The 21412-nt window shown below is 38.5% G+C and overlaps 2 protein-coding genes across 2 annotated transcripts; one reads left to right on the forward strand and one right to left on the reverse strand.

The window, feature by feature from the left end:
- Positions 1-5402: 5402 nt before the first annotated feature.
- On the reverse strand, positions 5403-10718 carry LOC131989304 (uncharacterized). Its single transcript, XM_059354496.1, has 5 exons — positions 10652-10718; positions 10140-10187; positions 7925-8260; positions 5813-6700; positions 5403-5711 (listed from the first exon to the last, which is right to left on the reverse strand). The coding sequence occupies exons 2-5, from the start codon at positions 10167-10169 to the stop codon at positions 5403-5405; spliced, it is 1563 nt and encodes a 520-aa protein (XP_059210479.1). The 5' UTR covers positions 10170-10187; positions 10652-10718.
- Positions 10719-13270: 2552 nt separating this feature from the next.
- LOC131989140 (butyrophilin-like protein 10) lies at positions 13271-20974 on the forward strand. The gene is made up of 6 exons (XM_059354337.1): positions 13271-13390; positions 14241-14355; positions 16100-16441; positions 17408-17689; positions 18130-18219; positions 19369-20974. The coding sequence occupies exons 2-6, from the start codon at positions 14277-14279 to the stop codon at positions 19428-19430; spliced, it is 855 nt and encodes a 284-aa protein (XP_059210320.1). The 5' UTR covers positions 13271-13390; positions 14241-14276; the 3' UTR covers positions 19431-20974.
- Positions 20975-21412: the final 438 nt, after the last annotated feature.

Consider the following 21412-nt stretch of genomic DNA (forward strand, 5'->3'; position numbering starts at 1 on the left):
ACCAACAAGTTCTCTGCGACAAACATCTGAAATATGATCATGTTTTGAAACCGGTAATAAAGGCTATTAATTATAATCGCTTTAAAGTTAGTTAGTCAGATTTGTAGAAAATGAGACAATCCTATTGAAAATGGGTGTAGTCCATGTGCTCCTTTCACCACTTTTTTTTTCTCAGAGCTACAACATGCATGATGATGATGATGATGCTACCACTGGGGGGCGTTGGAAACTTCCAGATGACTCAGGACCTCAGATATGAAGCATGGTGAATGTCCACATGAGTCACACAGAGAGGTGGAAGGGGGTATTAATGATTGCTAAAGCATCATCAGAGCCAGCGCTGCGGTGCTTTCCCAAATGAATCTAATCTACTGTACCTGCAGGGACCAGCCTCATTATGTGGACTCAAAGAAAATATGACTTTGCTTCCTGGAGGGACATCCAGGGGAAAACTTCCTTCGAGAAAGATAACCCTAACAAAGGAAATCTGCTCCAAGTAGAAATGACTCAGAGTAGTAGACCAGAAACAGTTTTACTTGCAGCTATGACTAAATGATGGCGAGATAAGGACCCACAAACAAAAGGAGAGTGGACAGTGATTGTAAAGTAAATGTTTGATTTGGAAAAACTGACCTTTTATTTATGACTTTGTAGTGATTAAAAATATTGGTCACATAGGCATGAATATGGACATAAGTATTTGATTTACTGGAATATTAACATAGTTGTTTTTACCTTTTTTTCCCTGTAATTTATCTGCCTTGGTGTGCTGGTTGGTTGGAGCTGTAACTGTTTGTCAGCGACGCCGTGTTCTTTACTTAATTGTGGAATGTACATATCGTTCCTTACGCAAACGGAAAACGTTTTTATTATTTGTTTTGTGTTGTCATTATACTTAATATATATAATCTAATAATATAATCTGTATATATATATATATGAGTGTGTGTATATATGTGTATATGTATATATATGTGTATATGTATGTATGTATATGTGTATATGTATGTATATATATACTACCGGTCAAAACACCCCAATTTTTCCAGTTTTTTACTGAAATTCAAGCAGTTCAAGTCAAATGAACAGCTTGAAAGGGTCCAAAGGTAAGTGGTGAACTGCCAGAGGTAAATAAAAAAAGGTAAGCTTAACCAAAACTGAAAAATAATGTACATTTCAGAATTATACAAGTAGGCCTTTTTCAGGGAACAAGAAATGGGTTAACAACTTAACTCTATGGAGTCTTGGGCTATTTTGGCCATTTTTTAATTCTTTTCATGTCTTTGTAAGTCATTTTGTGTCTTTTTTTGGTCATTTTGTGTCTTTTTTTTTAGTCATTTTGTGTCTTTTGGTGTCATTTTGTGTCTTTTTTTGGTCATTTTGTGTCTTTTTTTAGTCATTTTGTGTCTTTTGGTATCATTTTGTGTCTTTTTTGGTCATTTTTTGTCTTTTTTTAGTCATTTTGTGTCTTTTGGTGTCTTTTTTTGGTCATTTTGTGTCTTTTTTTAGTCCTTTAGTTCAACATAAAATGTGATTTTGAATCTTTTTTTTATTTTCAAAACACTATCATGCTCAATAAAGAATTTTAAATGTTGCAAATGTGCATTAATTTCAGAGTACACTGAGACATTAAACTGCATCATTTTCAATTAAATTCTGGAAAAGTTGGTGTGCTCTAAAACTTTTGACCGGTAGTGTATGTATGTATATATATGTGTATATGTATGTATGTATATGTATGTATGTATGTATATGTGTATATGTATGGATACATATATGTATATATATATATATATATATATATTTATTTATTTATTTATTTATTTATTTTTCAAAACAGACGTGCAAAGTCGCCACATTGGACTCTCAGTACATTTTTTCTTTTCCCAATATAATAGACATTTAGAACAATTTATAGCCAATTAAATAATCATATAAATGAATATACATATAATTCTTATATTACAATGATCAGAAGATTTGTCAAAGAATGAAATCATAGTCAGTTACAGCCATAAAAATTAAACAAAGGAAAACCTTACCGTCTGAGATCAGAGCTTCGTGATACCTGACAGAACAGAATCCAACTGAGTGATGTATTAAGTGAAACTGTGCGAAGGAAGTCTTTATTTAATTTCAGTGGAGGCGCGGCTGTAGTAAAGCTTTAAAAACCATAAAATGAATAGAAAGAGGTGACATAGTCCCTTATTCAGGGACTTTCCCTGACTGCTGTGATTAAACTTCCTCTACTGCATTAGCTTCTGTTCTTTCCTGCCCAGTGAAAACCATGTATATCTGAAGACAGGCAGGTCTGACCCACAGGATTAATAGCCAATAAGGTTGTAAAAATATACACTACTGGTCAAAAGTTTTAGAACACACCAACTTTTCCAGAATTTAATTGAAAATGATGCAGTTTAATGTCTCAGTGTACTCTGAAATTAATGCACATTTGCAACATTTAAAATTCTTTATTGAGCATGATAGTGTTTTGAAAGTAAAAAAAAGATTCAATATCACATTTTATGTTGGACTAAAGGACTAAAAAAAGACACAAAATGACAAAAAAAGACACCAAATTGCCAAAAAAATAAACAAAATGACCAAAAAAAGACACAAAATGACTAAAAAAAGACACAAAATGACTTACAAAGACATGAAAAGAATTCAAAAATGGACAAAATAGCCCAAGACTCCATAGAGTTAAGTTGTTAACCCATTTCTTGTTCCCTGAAAAAGGCCTACTTGTATAATTCTGAAATGTACATTATTTTCCAGTTTTGGTTAAGCTTACCTTTTTTTATTTACCTCTGGCAATTTGCTCAAAAATGATGGTGATTTCAGGGTGATTTCTGTTTAAAATGAGCTGAGGACCAAAATGCTACTTGATTCTAGATTCTTGATTATAGTTTGTGTCTTGTCTTCCTCTGTGATGGCTCTATAAATTCAATATGTTTGTGCTGCTGGGAATAGGTGTTGTTAAATAAATATTGGATGCTTTGAAAGTGGTTGCTTACTTATTTTTTTGTGAAAATTGAGGACACTTCCTTCCCGATCTTTTTCTGTCTTTTTGTACGGTACGGTGTCCTTGAGTGCCAAGAAAGCGCCTCCCAAATTAAATGTATTATTAGTAGTAGTAGTAGTAGTAGGAGTAGTAGTCGTATCTATGTAGTGGGTAAATGTTGCCAGATTATACTGATGCTGATGTGTTTTGTTTTCATAACATCATATGTGAGTGAGTGGCCTTGACAAGAGGACGTCGTGGTGCATTTGTAGTTCTATGAGCGTTTGCACATCTGTACAAGAAAATGCACTTGATGACAGTTAGTTATTACAAAAGAAATCACAAAGAGCAAAAATACCAGTGCAGGCAGTTGGGAAATATTTATTTTGCAGATTAAATTAACAAACACCTAATGTAGAATTTTGTGTATTTACTGAATGCATCTATTATTTTGAGCTCAAACTGAGTGGTGAACTATAGCTTTGATGTCTAAAGAACCGGTTCTGTTCAGGTATTCTCAGTCCAATAACAGATAATAACAAGAGATAAAAATGAATCCACACCAGGGGTTTTCCATTTTACAGTAATCTGATCTGCTCTGCTTCACAGTGTCTCCATTAATCTTACAGCTTTAACTTCACTTCTCAACCAGACTGGCGACTGACTCAGATTCCTTTTGTACAAACACTGGCCCGACTGTAGAACAACACTTTCCATTACAAAATACTAAAACATGACTGTGGTCAACAACATATTTTATTAATTTTAACATTATTAATGATTCTGGAGTCTGAATAACAAGCTCTTGTTAGATCGCCCAGTGTTACATGTTGTTGAAAAAGAGAAAATAAAAGTTAAAATATTTACTTCAGAGGTCCTGTGAGGCCAGATGTTGAGGTGAGTGGGTTAGATGTTGGAGTGGAACATTAAGATGGAGGTCAAACAAGACTAGAGAGGGCCAGATGTTGATGTGTGAGGGGCAGATGTTGAAATGTATTGTCCAGATGTTGACGTGTGAGGGCCAGATGTTGATGTGTGAGGGCCAGATGTTGAACTGTGAGAGCCAGATGTTGACGTGTGAGGGCCAGATGTTGATGTGTGAGGGCCAGATGTTGATGTGTGAGAGCCAGATGTTGACTTGTGAGGGCCAGATGTTGATGTGTGAGGGCCAGATGTTGATGTGTGAGAGCCAGATGTTGATGTGTGAGAGCCAGATGTTGAAGTGTGAGGGCCAGATGTTGACTTGTGAGGGCCAGATGTTGACGTGTGAGAGCCAGATGTTGAAGTGTGAGGGCCAGATGTTGACTTGTGAGGGCCAGATGTTGACGTGTAAGGGCCAGATGTTGACGTGTGAGGGCCAGATGTTGACGTGTGAGGGCCAGATGTTGAACTGTGAGAGCCAGATGTTGACGTGTGAGGGCCAGATGTTGATGTGTGAGGGCCAGATGTTGATGTGTGAGAGCCAGATGTTGACTTGTGAGGGCCAGATGTTGACATGTGAGGGCCAGATGTTGAACTGTGAGAGCCAGATGTTGACGTGTGAGGGCCAGATGTTGATGTGTGAGGGCCAGATGTTGATGTGTGAGAGCCAGATGTTGACTTGTGAGGGCCAGATGTTGATGTGTGAGGGCCAGATGTTGACGTGTGAGGGCCAGATGTTGACGTGTGAGGGCCAGATGTTGAACTGTGAGAGCCAGATGTTGACGTGTGAGGGCCAGATGTTGATGTGTGAGAGCCAGATGTTGACTTGTGAGGGCCAGATGTTGATGTGTGAGGGCCAGATGTTGATGTGTGAGAGCCAGATGTTGAAGTGTGAGGGCCAGATGTTGATGTGTGAGAGACAGATGTTGAAGTGCGAGGGCCAGATGTTGAAATGTAATGTCCAGTTGTTGATGTGTCATGGCCAGATGTTGAGATGTGAGAGCCAGATGTTGAAGTGTAATGGCCAGATGTTGATGTGTCAGGACCAGATGTTGACCAATGAGAGCCAGACGTTGAAGTGTCAGGGCCAGATGTTGAAGTGCTAGGGCCGGATGTTGACGTGTAAGGGCCAGATGTTGATGTGCGAGGGCCAGATGTTGAAGTGCTAGGGGCAGATGTAGAAGTGCTAGGGCCAGATGTTGATGTGTGAGAGCCAGATGTTGATGTGTGAGGGCCAGATGTTGAAGTGCTAGGGCCAGATGTTGAAGTGCTAGGGCCGGATGTTGAAGTGTGAGGGCCAGATGTTGACATGTAAGGGCCAGATGTTGATGTGTGAGGGCCAGATGTTGATGTGTGAGGGCCAGATGTTGTGTGAGGGCCAGATGTCGAAGTGCCAGGGCCAGATGTTGAAGTGCTAGGGCCAGATGTTGAAGTGCTAGGGCCAGATGTTGAAGTGCCAGGGCCAGATGTTGAAGTGCTAGGGCCAGATGTTGAAGTACGAGGGCCAGGTGTTGAAGTACGAGGGCCAGATGTTGAAGAACGAGGGCCAGATGTTGACGTGTGAGGGCCAGATGTTGATGTGTGAGGGCCAGATGTTGACGTGTGAGGGCCAGATGTTGAGGTACGAGGGCCAGATGTTGATGTGTGAGGGCCAGATGTTGAAGTGTGAGGGCCAGATGTTGATGTGTAAGGGCCAGATGTTGATGTGTGAGCGCCAGATGTTGATGTGTGAGGGCCAGATGTTGATGTGTGAGGGCCAGATGTTGTGTGAGGGCCAGATGTTGACCTTTGAGAGCCAGATGATGAAGTGTAATGGCCAGATGTTGATGTGTGAGCGCCAGATGTCGAAGTGCCAGGGGCAGATGTTGAAGTGTCAGGGCCAGATGCTGATGTGTGAGAGCCAGATGTTGATGTGTGAGGGCCAGATGTTGAAGTGTGAGGGCCAGATGTTGACGTGTGAGGGCCAGATGTTGAAGTGTGAGGGCCAGATGTTGATGTGTGAGGGCCAGATGTTGAAATGTAATGGCCAGATGTTGATGTGTGAGAGCCAGATGTTGATGTGTCAGGACCAGATGTTGAAGTGCTAGGGCCAGATGTTGACGAACGAGGGCCAGATGTTGAAGTACGAGGGCCAGATGTTGAAGTACGAGGGCCAGATGTTGAAGTACGAGGGCCAGATGTTGGAGAGGGGCAGTTGCAGTGTTTAATCTCCGGGTACAGATCAGTCACGGTGCTCTGGAGGGGACACTGAGTTCCTGGAAACACTTGAAATCCAGAATCCGGCGTCCGCAGTTCTTGATGGAGTTCTTCCAGAGTCTTCGTCTGCAGATGTTTGTCCGTAGGTGCAACGTTGGCGCCCCAGTGAGCGCTGGCTATCCATGCCGCCATGTTGGAGCTGTAGCAGCAGAACGCCGTCCAGAGCGTGGCGGGAATATTAACCCTGTTCCGGAGGATGTTGTTGGTGCTGGGTTGCGCTCCCGTTACCACGAAGCCTTCGATGACACCGTTACTGTTCCTGCAGTGTTTGTCCATCACACATTTGATGCACGACTCCATTCTGCTCCAGCTTCCCTTGTTGAACTTTCCCGCCTGTGGAACGATGTTGGTGAGGGTGAAGGTGGACACTTTGTCAGATCTGTTGAAGGCGTGAGAGCTCGGAAATAAATGGCCCCTGTCGAACACTTTATTGCGTCTGTAATTGGTGTCCACAGCCTGGTGATGGTAGGTCTTGTTTTTGTCCCCAGCCTTCATGTTCTTGTCGTCTTCTTCCTCAAGCTGTAAGAGTTAAAAGGGTTAGAGAGTTACTGATGCAGGTAGAGGAGCTATAAGATTAAAAAAGTCTACAGTTAAAACATTCTTTAACCCCTTGGTTAAAGGGCTGTAGCGGGCTCAGTTTCACAGCATCCTGGTTCCCTAAACCAGTAGTTCTCAACCTTTTTGAGTGGCGACCCCCAATTTAACATCCATGTTGTCCGCGACCCCCACTCACTGAACACAATCTCACACGCACAGTTCAGATCACCCAAAAAAGAAACAAAATGACCAAAAAAAGAAACAAAATGACCAAAAAAGACACAAAATGACCAAAAAAAGAAACAAAATGACCAAAAAAGACACAAAATGACCAAAAAAAGACACAAAATGACCAAAAAAAGACACAAAATGACCAAAAAAGACACAAAATGACCCCAAAAAGAAACAAAATTACCAAAAAGACATAAAATGACCAAAAAAAGACACAAAATGACCAAAAAAGGGAAACAAATTGACCAAAAAAGACACAAATTGACCACAGAATGATCAAAAAAAGACACAAAATGACTTAAAAGACACAAAATGACCAAAAAAGACACAAAATGACCAAAAAAAGACACAAAATGATAAAATGTATTAAATATAAATGCGTCCTTGATTTTGAGGCAGTTGTTTGAGTAACTTTAATATAAAATGTTTGAGATAGAATCTACTTATTTTGATCACATTAAATATAATCTTTATGTGTCTGTAATTCTAAATCAAGAGAATTTAGAATTAATCCAACACAATAGAATTAGTCCGTTATTAATTGACAGGCACTTCCTGTTAAGTTGTTATTAACTCAACTTGTAACGTAGTTAGATTTCATTAATAATATTGCGTGCAATCTGTTGCCTCAATCTTTTTGAGTAGCTATTATTTATCTTTTTTTTTTACAGTGTACACATTTATGCAGAAATAACTATTTGTGTCCAAAATTTAATTTAACTTACAAATCCCATAGCACAATTTAGATTTATTATAAATTACACTTCCCAACAATGTATTTATCTCTGATAAATACTCTGATCTCTGTCTATCACTAATGACCACAAGTTAATCTGTTAGAAATCATAGAAAAAGACTTTCTTTTTGAAAGCAGAATTTGACTGCAAAATTCCAAAAATGGGGATGTTGCCTGAGGGAAACACCGTACCATAGAGGGTTAATTTATTCTTGTATCAAGAAACAAGAAGAACCAACCTGTGGCTCTATCTTCCAGTCGTTGGACGGTCTCTTCCCGACTCCTCCTCTGTACTTGTAAGCAGAAAACACCGGAATCTTGTTCTTTTTGTCGTAGAGCGTCACAAACCGTCTCTGGTTCTCGAAGGTCTGGCAGATGGGTTTGTATCGGTTCTGGTCCAGGATTCTCCCAGCCTCCAAAATGCCCGGGACTTGCGGCGGAGTTTCCTGGAGAAGAAACTCTTCACAGTCGCTTATGGACATCACCACCTCGGCCGCCATGGGAACGACAGACAGGACGGTGAAGGTGACGAGGAGGAAGAGAGGTCTCGTCTTCAGGGACGACATCGTCAAACACTTTGGATCATCAGGACAGAGGAGAGAAGACAGACAAACAGAGTTGCATATATTTAGTTTTGATAAATAATCTCTTGAATTGCATAGTTGAACATTTTTCTCATTATCCTGGGACATACATAGTCAGGCGGCTTAGCTAAATAAAGGGGACACGCTGGACAAAAGCACCAAATTTTTTCCACGTGCTCTCTATCACCATAGGTTTCAATTTTAGGTAGGAGCCACTTCATCAAGATGGCCGATCCGAGATGGCACCCATATAAAGTCTATGAGAACCAATACATCTTCCAAGCCACTCAGAAGGTCAATCTTTGTGTCAAAATCTACATTTTCTGGGTCAAGGAATCATTTAAAGCTGTTGAGAATATCACTAGATGATTATTTGATCAAATAGAAATGTTCATTTTCACCCAGACTGGTAGGCAACTCGCTTCAAGTGCTGCAGCAGAGAATCCTGAGCTGAAAATGTTCGGAATCTAATAATTATGTAAATACATGGCCAAAATGAACATATCTATTTGATCATCTAGTGATATTCTCAGTAGCTTTAAATTATTCTTTGACCCAGAAAATGTATATTTTGACACTAAGATTGACCTTCTAAGTGGCTTAGAAGATATACTGGTTCTCATAGAATTTATATGGCTGCCATCTCCGATCTGCAATCTTGATGAAGTGGCTCCTACCAAAAATTGAAACCTATAGTGATAGAGAGCATGTGGAAAAAATGTGGTGCTTTTGTCCGACGTGTCCCCTTTCTTCCCAAATCTGGTCCTAAACCGCCTGACTAATACTAAAAACCTGGATTAATCTGGTTAGTCACATTGGACTGCTATTATATTGAACACTACTGTACCTGTGAAACTTTGTTTTACGTGTTAAAGTGGTTTGTCTGTGGCTGTTATGAGGGTGACACATGTCAAAAAAACTCTCCATCAACTAGAAACTTTATAAAGACTTTCCAAAACCAAAAACACGATGATTAGAAATATGGAAAGAAACCACGAAACGACTCACCATTAAATACCAATTCAGAGGGCTGTGATGCAATTTTTTTTGTTTTTCTCACTGTGTTAGTAATTGCTCCTTTTTAAAACAGTGTATTTCTGATGATGAATACAAATGTTTCCATGGTTCAGCTGTTAAGAACTAACAGCCTGATATTACAAAATTGTCAAAGATGATCTTAATGTAGAGAAGTGGGATTTATTGCTGAGTAAAATACATTTAAAGTAAAATAAAGAACATTATTTATGGAGACAAATGAAGCTCTCAAGGCTTGGATCATGGCTGTGGCTTTTTTCTTTTTAAAGGGAAAGAATACATAATCAAGAAAACGAAGAAGTTCAAAATTTAAGTTAGTTCTTTTAGATTAAAATAACTTCTATGAGTACATTTAATGTTATTTTCAACAAATGAGTAAATGTGACAGTTTAAAGTAGAAAACAAACAAAAAAAAAACAAAAAACTTGGTAACACTTTACAATAACCAACTAAATAATGTTTATAAATGGTTTATAAACCAATTATTAACATCTTAAAAAAATGTCAACCAATTTCTTAGTTATATGAATCATTTCAAAAATCATTAATATACTTAATATGGTGTTAAAAATGTTAAAATGAGTGCAACTAAAACTATTAATAAACCATTAATTTTAATTTGATTGTTTGTTAATGGTAAAGTAACTATAAACTTACATTAATATACCGTCTATTTGCCATTTATAAATGAAGTAGTTAGTTAAACATTAATAAATTATCTATTTACAATTCTAAATGGCCTATATAGGGTTTATAAATTATGATTAAACATTAACAAACTATCTGTTTACCATTTATAAATGATGGTTATTGTAAAGTGTTAGCAAAAACTTACCACAGCATAGACGAGTTCCCCAGAAATCATGCAGACGTCTCGGTGTTTCTGCAAAAGTGGTGGAAACCAAAGAACTTCCTCAGAAACAGTCAGAGTTATACTGAACATTCAGCAGTTTATGACCATGAAGGAGAGGATCTGATAACTATCACATACAGTGCTCTTAATAGTCTAGACAGATTTCAGAAAAAGGCCCTTCTATAAGAAGTGAGGAGCATTTATGGGTACAAGTCATTGGTCATTGCTCAGTCGTTGGACCATTGTCCCCTTAGTTTTTTTGTAAGTAGGCAATCAAAGATGAGGAAATTAATTTTCTGGATCTATAGTCTAGGGTCAGAGCAAGAATATAGTGGAGGCTCAGTGCCTTTTTATGTATATATATATATATATATATAAACAATCTCATGTGAAATAATTACAGCTTGTTTGGGGCATTAGCAGACTGCGTTCTATCATATATGTCAACAGATTGTAATGAATCAGCTAATATGAAATATATTACACAGGCTCACTGGGAAATAAGCTGAATATCACTTCAGGGTGAATTGACTTATAATGCTGGGTCATTTAACACAGATACATTTTTGTTTTTGTAAATATATGCTGTATTCTGAGGGCTGAGTCGTAAGATTGTGATCTATGGTCGACATCAGCATGAAGCACATGGAAACGGCTAAAAGTGTTTTTTTGGGGGGGAGGACATTTTAATGCATGGCTGTGGTGGAAATTTACTTTTTTGACAAAAGCCAAATGCATCTTCTCACAGATCTGAAGTAACCTTCCTGAAACAAACATAATTCCATCAAGTTTTCTACATTGAGGTTCGATGACTTCATCTTGTAGCGTCCTCTTCTTCTGCAGTGATATCAGTGAATTGGCGCCACCTACTGTTCATCTCAAATCCTAATGATCCTGAGAGGATAGAAGAGTATTCACTGGTCATCTACTGGATCAAAATGGGATCAAACATTGGGACATATCTGGGTAGAAACCCGCCTACTTGTAACCTGACCTCCCACAAGCTGATTACTACGGTGGCCCTGAAGTGCAAATCACAACGGCAAATCAGAAAACACAACAACAAATCAGAGAACACAACAACAAAACAAAAAACACAACAACAAATCAAAAAACACAACAGCAAATTAGAAAACACAACAACAAAACAGAAAACACAACAACAAATCAAAAAACACAACAACAAATCAAAAAACACAACAGCAAATTAGAAAACACAACAACAAAACAGAAAACACAACAACAAATCAAAAAACACAACAACAAAACAGAAAACACAACAACAAATCAAATTGTGTTTTCTGTTTTGTTGTTGTGTTTTTTGATTTGCTGTAACTTACGACAAATGCTGGTTAAAGAATGGGAGGCCATCCCACAGCAGCGTGTGATCAGCATGAGGAGGAGGTGCCAGGCTGTTGTGGCTGTATATGGTTATTAGGGCCTCGGGGCAATCGCACCGAGCACTGGTCCCTACAGCAATATCTGTAGGGACCAGTGCTGCACTACTGTTATACTGTGGATTTCTTCTTCTTCCTCTTCTGGACGCAATTTCGTCCCGCTACTAGTCCTACAACTTAAAGAGTTGCAGGACAAATTTTATATCAAAACGTGCGGTTTGATTGGGATCGGTGTGCTATTACTTTTCTCTACAGAATGCGAATTTTTCGCGACGTAAGTCGCTGCTGTGGGATGGCCTCCCACTCTTTAACCAGCATTTGTCGTAAGTCAGCCAACCTGGTTGTGTTGGTCACTCTGGCACCAACAGCACGCCCAGAATGTGGAGATATAGGATTGCCACTGGTTGCAGAATCTCATCTCGATATCTCTCTGCATTGAGATTGCCTCCAATGATGACTCGCCTCGTTTTTCCAGTGAGGGAGATACCGCCGAGATACACCATCACAATGCGACGTAAATCGCGAAAAACTGCCCAAAATTTTGCATTGAAGTGAATGGGACGGCCGACAAAAAATGAGCGAAAAAGAACAATAATTGGAGATTTTTAAACGTCTACTTCTCCGGCATAATTTCACCTAGAGACTCCATTTAAACTTTAAACAGTAGACACAAGTCTTGTGTATCGGTGTATTAATCCACGTTTTGATAGGTCATGTAGTTTTTTATCAATCCCTGTTCAATGACCATGATCATTTTTGGAGAAATTCTGAGATTATAATGGGTGTGTATTGCACGGAATGTTCGTGTCACAGTGTGTGACATCATCACCAGAGTGTAGAGGGAGAGAAAAAACTGTCAAAAAATAAATTTGAAAACTGCGCTCCAGACCGCAAATTCCACTCTACAGAAATAATTTATACATAGAAACGTAGGAAAATTAGTCTTCTCCCTCACAATCCTCTGGTAAAGCTGTCAGTTATAGTTTGGGCGTAGGACGCACAGATGATCCACCAACACCACCAACAGCCTCATTGGCTCCCATATTAAAAACGCAGGGAGATTTCGGGAAAAAGGAAGATGGAACAGTTTTTTTAGATGCTCTAACAAAGCTATTTTTTAATTTTTCTTCTGAAAAATCATATGTAGACATTCAGGAAGAACGCTCGGGGCGCTCAAAGTGAAGTCGGATCAATGATAGGTATTATGGTTTTGCCAAAAATGCTTTCTGTTCGAGGCCAGAAATTCCACCTGTCAATGTTCATTAGCATTAGCAGGTGTCAGTTAATTCTGTTGATTGCTTTGATCTGATTGCCTTTGATCTTTGATGTGATTACAGTTACAGATACACACACACATGCACGTAAGCACGCACACTCCTCACACATGCATACACATGCTTCAAATGTTCCACTATGTTTGTGGGAAAGATTCAGTCACCCAATAGTAAAAAGAAGAATTTTAAACCACAGCAATAAGCAGAAACGTCACACATCTAGAAGTGTCAGCGAGCTTAGGGGGCCTAAAAGTTTAATATAACTGTCAGGTTCGTATCATTGTAATACTGTGACAGAAATCTTCATTTGAGATGAAGTTTGATGCTAAAAAACCTCTTGAAAAAGTCAACAACGCTGTAGATGAGTAGATGAGAACACCTGGTGGACAGAAGGAGAATGGCAGTTTAAAAGGCGTGAAGGCATGAGGGGGAAGTCTGAGACAGACAAACTGCCTCACCAGCTGAGGAAAGCCACAATGTGATAGTAAAACATGCACAAGGAAGATAAGTTTCACATCTGCATCATTTAAGCAGCATTTAGCACACAGAGGAAGACCAGCAGGTAGGAACTATGACTTTAAAATTATTTTTTTATCACTCCTACTATGTTTCATGACTACTGTGGTGGGAAAAGGGATCAAACACTTGCAACACGGAGCAGAAGTCGCCAAACTACAGACTACTCTGCAAATACGGCATTTTATATGTCAGCACTTTACTTTAAAGTTAAAGTAAATATGTATAAGCTGTGCAAAGAAGTTTATGTAAATATGAAGAGTTCTTATTTTGAATAATGGTTCTGTCAGAGTGTGGTGACGCAGTATTTATTGTTGCTGCTGCAGCAGAGAGCTTTACTCTTTGGGGGTTTTAAAATGATGAAGCATGTTGTTCTGGTAAATATCTAGAGTTATACTGCTCATCAGTTGGAGGACTTAAACAGAAAGCAGTGCACATTATAGAACTGGCTTTGTTTGTTTTGAAAGCACCTCGTGTCCTATGTATTTTGGTGCGTCATCTTGAGAGCATGGTGTGAAACAACAACAAACCAAGACAGAGCGACTGTGAACAACCCGTGACTGACTTCCTTTAACTAACCCTGTTGACTGCAGCATGCATTTAAAGCACAATTGTCCTCTGACTTGTAGAAAAGATGCATTACTTGTTCAAAAAGAACCTGTTTTTGAGTTTTACCCATTTTACGAGAGGATATTGGACAGAATGTGAAAAGATAAACCTCGTAGTAAAACAAAGACGTGGAAGGGAAAAAGAGAGAAATTAACCTGAAAACTTTTATCTTGCCAAGTAAACATTATATCTGTCTTTATCTGAAGTGTTTGTATTGTCTGAAAACAAACATTTCCTTGTGTAGAGTTCATAAATACAACCATTATAGTTGTTTCCTTCTTCTCCAGTCACAGCATGTTCAGCTTGGCTGATGCAACTCAGCCATGGACGTCACTGACTACTGCACACTTCTGCTTCTGCATCACGTGACCATCTTCCTCTTCCTATTTCACTCACTCAGAGGTAACTACAGTACACAACATCACTTCCATACCACTGTCAAATGACATGACTCAAGTACATTAACGCTTTAAAGAAATGTATGAATCAAATTCTAGCTAATTCCAAGCAAACAGCCTGAAAGGTGCTGAAAAGTGAAGCCTTGTGAGAGAAATTTCTTATGAAGTGTTGAAAATTACTACTTCCCTGAATAAATACAGACCCACTGTGATGAATCAAAAACTGTAAATACACTCAGCGTGGAGACTTGTATATACCACAAGCAACCTGGTCTCACAGGAATCCGTGAAATAGCCACGGATTTGCTTAACTCAAAATCCGTGGAATAGCCACGGAATCACTCAAATTTCCGTGAAACTGACACGGATTTCACTACAATGCAAGTTAATGCCAGTCATATCCCGTGGCTATTCCAACATACAAAGTGATTATGTACATTCACTGAGTGAATATTTAGAAAATAAAACATATATTTCGCGCTAGAAATGTGATCAAAATCCATTTCAGTCAAAATATTGCTTTTTTTTCACTAATAATGAGAGAACTGTCTGCCATGTTTTTGGTTCTGAAAGTCACGTGACTTGGAACAAACCAATAGGAACAAATATCCATGGAATAGCCATGGGATATGACTGTCATTAACTTGCATTGTAGCGAAATCCGTGTCAGTTTCACGGAAATTTGAGTGATTCCGTGGCTATTTCACGGATTCCTGTGAGACCAGGTTCCCACAAGGTGCCCAATTGAACAACAGAAGTAGAAACACTAAAGGACAGCCATAAAACCATAAAGTATTAAAATAACAGAAAACCTAAAAAAGGCCAAAACATCCTTTTCTCAAGTTTCAACTGCTTCAGTCATTTAAATATTGATGACTACACCTCATACCCCTCACAAAAGAAACTTCAAATATAACCCCCAAATTCCCCACAGCCTTCAAGCCAGAAACTGGCTCCAGAGTGAGTGAATCCCTATAGACCGCCATGTGAAAATGCTTTCACAACCCAAGTCTGTCTGAATCAGTGTGGAAATGTAAGTGGACCAAAAGAAAAACAAAAGATTTGTGGAGGGGCGTGTACGAAGGTTTAGGGCTGAAAATATACTCACAGTATTATTTGTTATTGGTTGGAAAGTTGACAATGGATATAAAAAAAGCAACATGGAGCTGAACACAATATGATATATTGATATATATTTGATGATTTTACCTTGACTCTGCACTGATCTATCCTGTGCATGAATCTTTTCTCTCCCAGTTGATCTCAAATTATTTGATAAACGTCATTGTTTTGTGGACTTTATTCAACATCCCCTGTATTTTTTTCTTCAGGCCAGATGTCAAATGAACATCGGACTTCAGCAGAAGTTTTGGTTCATTTTCTGTAATTGGGTCAGATTGTGTTCACAGTGCAATAGAACTGCACCAGGGTTAGTTTATAAAGCCCTCTCACAAGAGGTCTGGGACCGGATGTTTTGGTCTGCACCAGAGTACGGTTGGATCGTTCACAATCAACCAAACGAACCGTAACAACGATTTAACCGCACCAGAGTTTGAGTAAAATGGAGTGAACTTTGGGTTGTGAAAGCGTTCTGTGTAAATCATTGGTGGGCTCAGGATGTTTGAGGTCTATAATAATCACTTAATCATTGATAATGGAATGAAATCCAACCTAAACTGATCTACAAAGAGCCCTGGAGTGTTAAATGGCTGTCCAGGAATTCAACCACTGATCTGTTTTCTCCGCAGGTCAAATTCAGGTGACTGGTCCGTCCCGACCAATAGTGGCAACAGTCGGAGACGACACAATCATACCGTGCCAGCTGAAACCTGCTGTGAATGCTTCTGGCATGAGGCTGGAGTGGGCGAGACCTGACCTGAGCCCGGGGATTGTACATGTGAGGGCAAACGGTCAAGAATATGCAGCCCACCAACAGCCGTCATACAGAGGGAGAACATCAGTGTCCATCAGCAACCTGCAGCATGGAGACCTTTCACTGAAACTGTCCAAAGTGAAAGTCTCTGATGAGGGCATGTACAGATGCCTTGTTCCAAGACTGGGTCTAGCTGTTTATATACAGCTTGTTGTTGGTAAGTGACCTTTAAATGACATGACATAGAACATTATTGTTCAACTATAACTTAGTACTGTAAGATGTGTCAAGCAAATAAAGCAGACACATGGACAAACATGGACATCTTTATTTGGAAATGTTTGGAAACTGCTGATTTCTGGAGTTTTGGTCTATTTAATCTGTTTTCTTATCCTTTTCATTTTGCCTGTATTTTCCCCTTAAAAAACATTTACCATGCCATGTTGGTATCATTTTTTCAGCACAACCTCACCTATGACCTGATTATTTGTTCACTTTGACTTACTGGATCAACATTTTAACCACAAGAACACATGAAAAAGGATAAAATCGGATTTGGAAAAAATATGGTAAAATGAGGATAAGATCTAATTTGATATTTTTATACAAATTATATTTGACCTGATCTCCGGTTTTACTTGGCTTATCATCATCTAACAAATACTGGCATGGAGTTTGAAACCAGAACATCTGTGGTCCCAACGGGGCGGCTGTGGCTCAGCTGGTAGAGTTGGTTGGCCCCCAACCGAAGGGTTGGTGGTTCGATCCCTGACCGTCGCAGCCTACATGTCGAAGTATCCTTGAGCAAGATACTGAACCCCAAATTGCTCCCGATGCTGCGTTCATTGGTGTGTGAATGAATTCCCAATGCCACCAGTATGAATGTGTGTGTGAAAGGGTGAATGAGCGCAGTCTGTAGTGTAAATAAAAGTGTAGATAAGTGCAGGTCCATTTACCAACATGGTCCATTTACCAACATGGCCATCCACCTGACCCTTATGTGGAGTTATTCAGATTTGGATATGTCAGAAACGAATGTAATGAAAATACATTTAGCTGGAAACATAATTGTTAATGGAGTAGGATAAGGAGACCAGGTTGTACATGGTGACTTATTTTGGACTGGCATCATTAACCAGTCACATAAAGGATGAACGTTATATCTCGTCTCTCTTATTTTAAGGTGCCGTCTCCTCACCGGTTATCCGTTTAATGAACAATTCCAGCAGAAGGGTGGTTCTCCAGTGTGAGTCTTCTGGCTGGTATCCAGAGCCTGAGGTGTTGTGGCTGGACGGTGAGGGAAAGCTACTCTCTGCTGGACCTACAGAGACAGTCAGAGGTCCTGATGACCTCTATACTGTCAGCAGCAGAGTGACTGTGGAGAAGAGACACAGCAGCAGCTTCACCTGTAGAGTCCACCAGAAGGACACCAACCACACCAGAGAGACACACATCACTGTTCCAGGTAGAGAAATTAATAAATATATCGGTAATGCTTTATAATAAGGTCCTTAATAACCATTAATTAACAAGTAATAAGGCATTGTTCTTGCTTTAGATCCGGTAGTTGCAAAAAGCATAGTTAACTTATAGTTAACTTATAATAGATGAGCAATAAAGTATATTTTAATATCAATAAACAAACAAAATAAGATTAATAAAGGCATGGCAAAGACATAATGGGTGGGTCATGGGTGTTTGTAATGCCATTATTAACACTTATATAAGCTTATAAACACACAATAATGTTAATAAGCATCTTGTAAGGACTTACAAGGGCCTTATTACTTGTTAATTAATGGTTATTACAAGGACCTTAATATAAAGCGTTACCAATATATCATATGCTTACTATAATTTTTTTTGTTGTTCAGTGACTCATTGTTTGAATTCATGTCTTCACAGTCCTGTCGAGGTTTGTGAAAGGTGTCATGGTTCCAGGTTTTTTCTGCATCTTGCTGAGTATTTATTTAACAGCATGGAGAAAGAGACCAGGTATTGTTTTGCTCATCTTTTTTAATTTCAAGATACTGTTTCTTTCTTTTCGTGTTGTGGTTACATGCGGCTTAGCCCGGTTTTACATTAGCAAACATTCAGCTCCCACACATTCTGTGCAAGCAAAGCAAAGCAAAGCAAAGCAAAGCAAAGCAAATAAAGATCGGAACATGTCACTCTAGCGTCACACACGATTGCACATGCATGTCGTTTGCAAAAGGATTCAGAAGTCGGCTTAAATACACAAGAAAATCACAGAGTTGTAATCTGTTTGAACATACTGTGTGGTGCTGCCAAAACCGAAAAGGTACTGATAAAAGTCTTTTTATATGTACAGTACAGGCCAAAAGTTTGGACACGCCTTCTCATTCAATGTGTTTCCTTTATTTTCATGACTATTGACATTGTGATTCATCAAAACTATTAATGAACACATGTGGAATTATGTACTTAACAAAAAAGTGTGAAATAACTGAAAACATGTCTTATATTCTAGTAAGCAAAGGGTGGTTACTTTGAGGAATCTAAAATACAAGACATGTTTTCAGTTATTTCACACTTTTTTGTTAAGTACATAATTCCACATGTGTTCATTCATAGTTTTGATGCCTTCAGTGAGAATCTACAATGTAAATAGTCATGAAAATAAAGAAAAACGCATTGAATGAGAAGGTGTGTGTCCAAACTTTTGGCCTGTACTGTATACGTTACATTATTTGTGTTAATATAATCTTAAATATATTATATTTTATACTTGCCTATCCCTGAGTGACAAGTTATTGTAATTTAAGAAGGAAACTGATTGTGCTGGTCGTGGCCGCTGCAGGATACCACGCACAAATATCGACAGTCACTCATCTGCATTGGTGCTTATGTTGCCTTATCTTACACGTACAATTATGTAATATGTTCCTGAAGATTGTTGACTGTGTTTACTGTGTGTCAACATGACACTCAAACCTGCAACTGAACCTTAAAACCCATGCTGTAGCTAACTGGAAGCCAGTGTAAAGATGTAAAAAAATGGAGACTGACAAAAGGCAGCATACAAAGCATTTAGAGAAACAGCGTTTGCATTCTGTCCCGTCAACAGCCAAGCCTGCTTTCCTTGAAGATGAACTAACAAATGACCTGTTTGTTGATCCCTAGGTGGAGGGAAGGAACAGGAAACTGAGAAGAAAGAATCAGCAGTGACGGAGAATCAAACATGACAAGATCTTTGGACGGAGTGAGAACTGGAAGTGGAGCTTTTAAAAGTCTGAAAGAAATCAGAGAACAGCTGTTAAATGAAATAACAAGCACTCTGTAAAAATGTGATAAGAAAATGAGTATTGCATTATAAAAGCTGAATGGGAAAGGCAAAATTAGATTACTTAATTGCTCAAAGAAGTTTTACACTCTGCTTATATGTACTCTTCTTTGAGTATACAATTAGTTTCTGTATCCGGATTGTATGAAACACGGCCAACTCTAGCTGACATGAAAGAACAAATGAGATCTTTCTCTCATTTTTTTTTCTTGTAGATGAGTTAGATGGCCAAGGTGACTTGTTTTCTTCTTGGTTTATGTCAATACCTGTACTAATACCTACAAATTATTACTTATACCTACAGTTTCTAATGGCATTTGTAATTACTATGACCACCTCTAGTGTAGCATCAATTAGTAGTAGTTGTAACCAAAGAGGAAGTCAGGTATAAAGAGCGATAAAGGTCACATAGGGACTAGGTCGTGGTGGACGGATGAGTCCAGAGACGCAGGACTTTCACACAGGAGTCGATGTATAAATGACTACATCACAAACTTATTTCAACACAAACCATGATTGTTTTTCTGAAATCAAACCAAGTAGTTTTGGTGCCTAAACGTAACCAAGTTCAGTTTCACATGATTTGTAAAAAAGTAGGGGTGCACCGATCGATCGGTGCAACGGGCGATTGGCCGATTCCTCAAACCTCGATACGTCAAACCGATCTTTTTTTTCTTCTTGAACTATTCGATTTTTTATGAATTAATGACTATTTGAATATTCGAAAATCGATGCCCTCCCTAGTTCAGAACAAAAACCACTTTATGGTTGCAGTTCTTTTGTTAGTTTGTCCTGTAAATTGTTGCTATTTATTTTAAGTTCAATATTTTATTAACTACCTCAGACATTGTGTTTTCCTTTATTTGTTAAAGAAAAATACTGCTGTGTAATTGTTTTTCAATATAATAAGATTCAAACATTGAAGGTGTATGCTATGAGTTATAAAAAAATCGGTATCGGCCAAAATCGGAATCGGCAGGTCAGGCTTTTTAAAAATCGGTGATCGGTGATCGGCCAGAAAATTGCAATCGGTGCACCCCTATAAAAAAGATCATAAGGACTGTTATATGAGGATATATTGGGACAAAACATGATAAAGAACCTTATAGGTGTATTCCTCCAGTGGAGAAAATACTGATGACCTGACTGTACATAAATACAGTATTATGTATATAGTAAAGTGTAACAGAAATGTAATATTATGAAATGTTTTAGTTTTGTTGCTTGCAGGGTCTCAACACACTTGGGAATCTCTCTATATTGCACATTAACCCCCTTCTGTGAACTTTTTATTTATCCTGGAATCAGTTCTAACTTTTATTAAATGTTTTTGATACAGCCTGTTTTCAACGTCTATGATAATGCACTGACGTATTCCATGATGAGACAACACAAAAGTGGGTTGTTGCACTTTTTCATTCAATGCTTTGATGTAATAAAGGTTTGACTGAGTCTCATTTCATTTATTTATATATATATATATATATAGAATTTATCTTCAGCAGCTACATTATTCTATTGATTTGCCTACAAGAGATAATAGGCTTGGCTTCATTACAGCAACTTTTAGACATAAAAACAATAATAGTTCTTGATTCTGTTATGTCCAGATTTAATTATGTATGCTTTGGTCAATAATACACGCTTTTTAATAATTTTAAAAAGCTTGTAATTAGAACTGACTCTCTGCAGAGGGATGCGTGTACAGTGAAAGTTTTTCCTCATTTCTTGTGAGAAAAAACACAACAACACTCTAGTTCTCACACAAAGGAGTTTGTATTCATGGTGCTGCAGGTAAGAGCTGCTTATTAGAGTAAAATACAATTAAATCTTGATATTTTCATAATTGTTGATAGTAATGTGTGGATCATTTTGTGCAAAGAA

This window comes from Centropristis striata, chromosome 17 (assembly GCF_030273125.1).
Source record: "Centropristis striata isolate RG_2023a ecotype Rhode Island chromosome 17, C.striata_1.0, whole genome shotgun sequence".
In the NCBI taxonomy this organism is placed as follows: domain Eukaryota; kingdom Metazoa; phylum Chordata; class Actinopteri; order Perciformes; family Serranidae; genus Centropristis; species Centropristis striata.

Bases quoted from the DNA above. Each gene is read 5' to 3' on its own strand.
- LOC131989304 (XM_059354496.1), bottom strand. From the start codon at position 10,169: ATGATTTCTGGGGAACTCGTCTATGCTGTG. The intron at 8,261-10,139 runs GTAAGTTTTTGC...GATGATCCAAAG, and splicing joins GGGAACTCGTCTATGCTGTG to TGTTTGACGATGTCGTCCCT. The intron at 5,712-5,812 runs GCATCTGGCCCT...TGGCTCTCAAAG, and splicing joins CATCTGGCTCTCACACATCA to GTCAACATCTGGCCCTCACA.
- LOC131989140 (XM_059354337.1), top strand. From the start codon at position 14,277: ATGGACGTCACTGACTACTGCACACTTCTGCTTCTGCATCACGTGACC. The intron at 17,690-18,129 runs GTAGAGAAATTA...ATGTCTTCACAG, and splicing joins GACACACATCACTGTTCCAG to TCCTGTCGAGGTTTGTGAAA. The intron at 18,220-19,368 runs GTATTGTTTTGC...GTTGATCCCTAG, and splicing joins AGCATGGAGAAAGAGACCAG to GTGGAGGGAAGGAACAGGAA.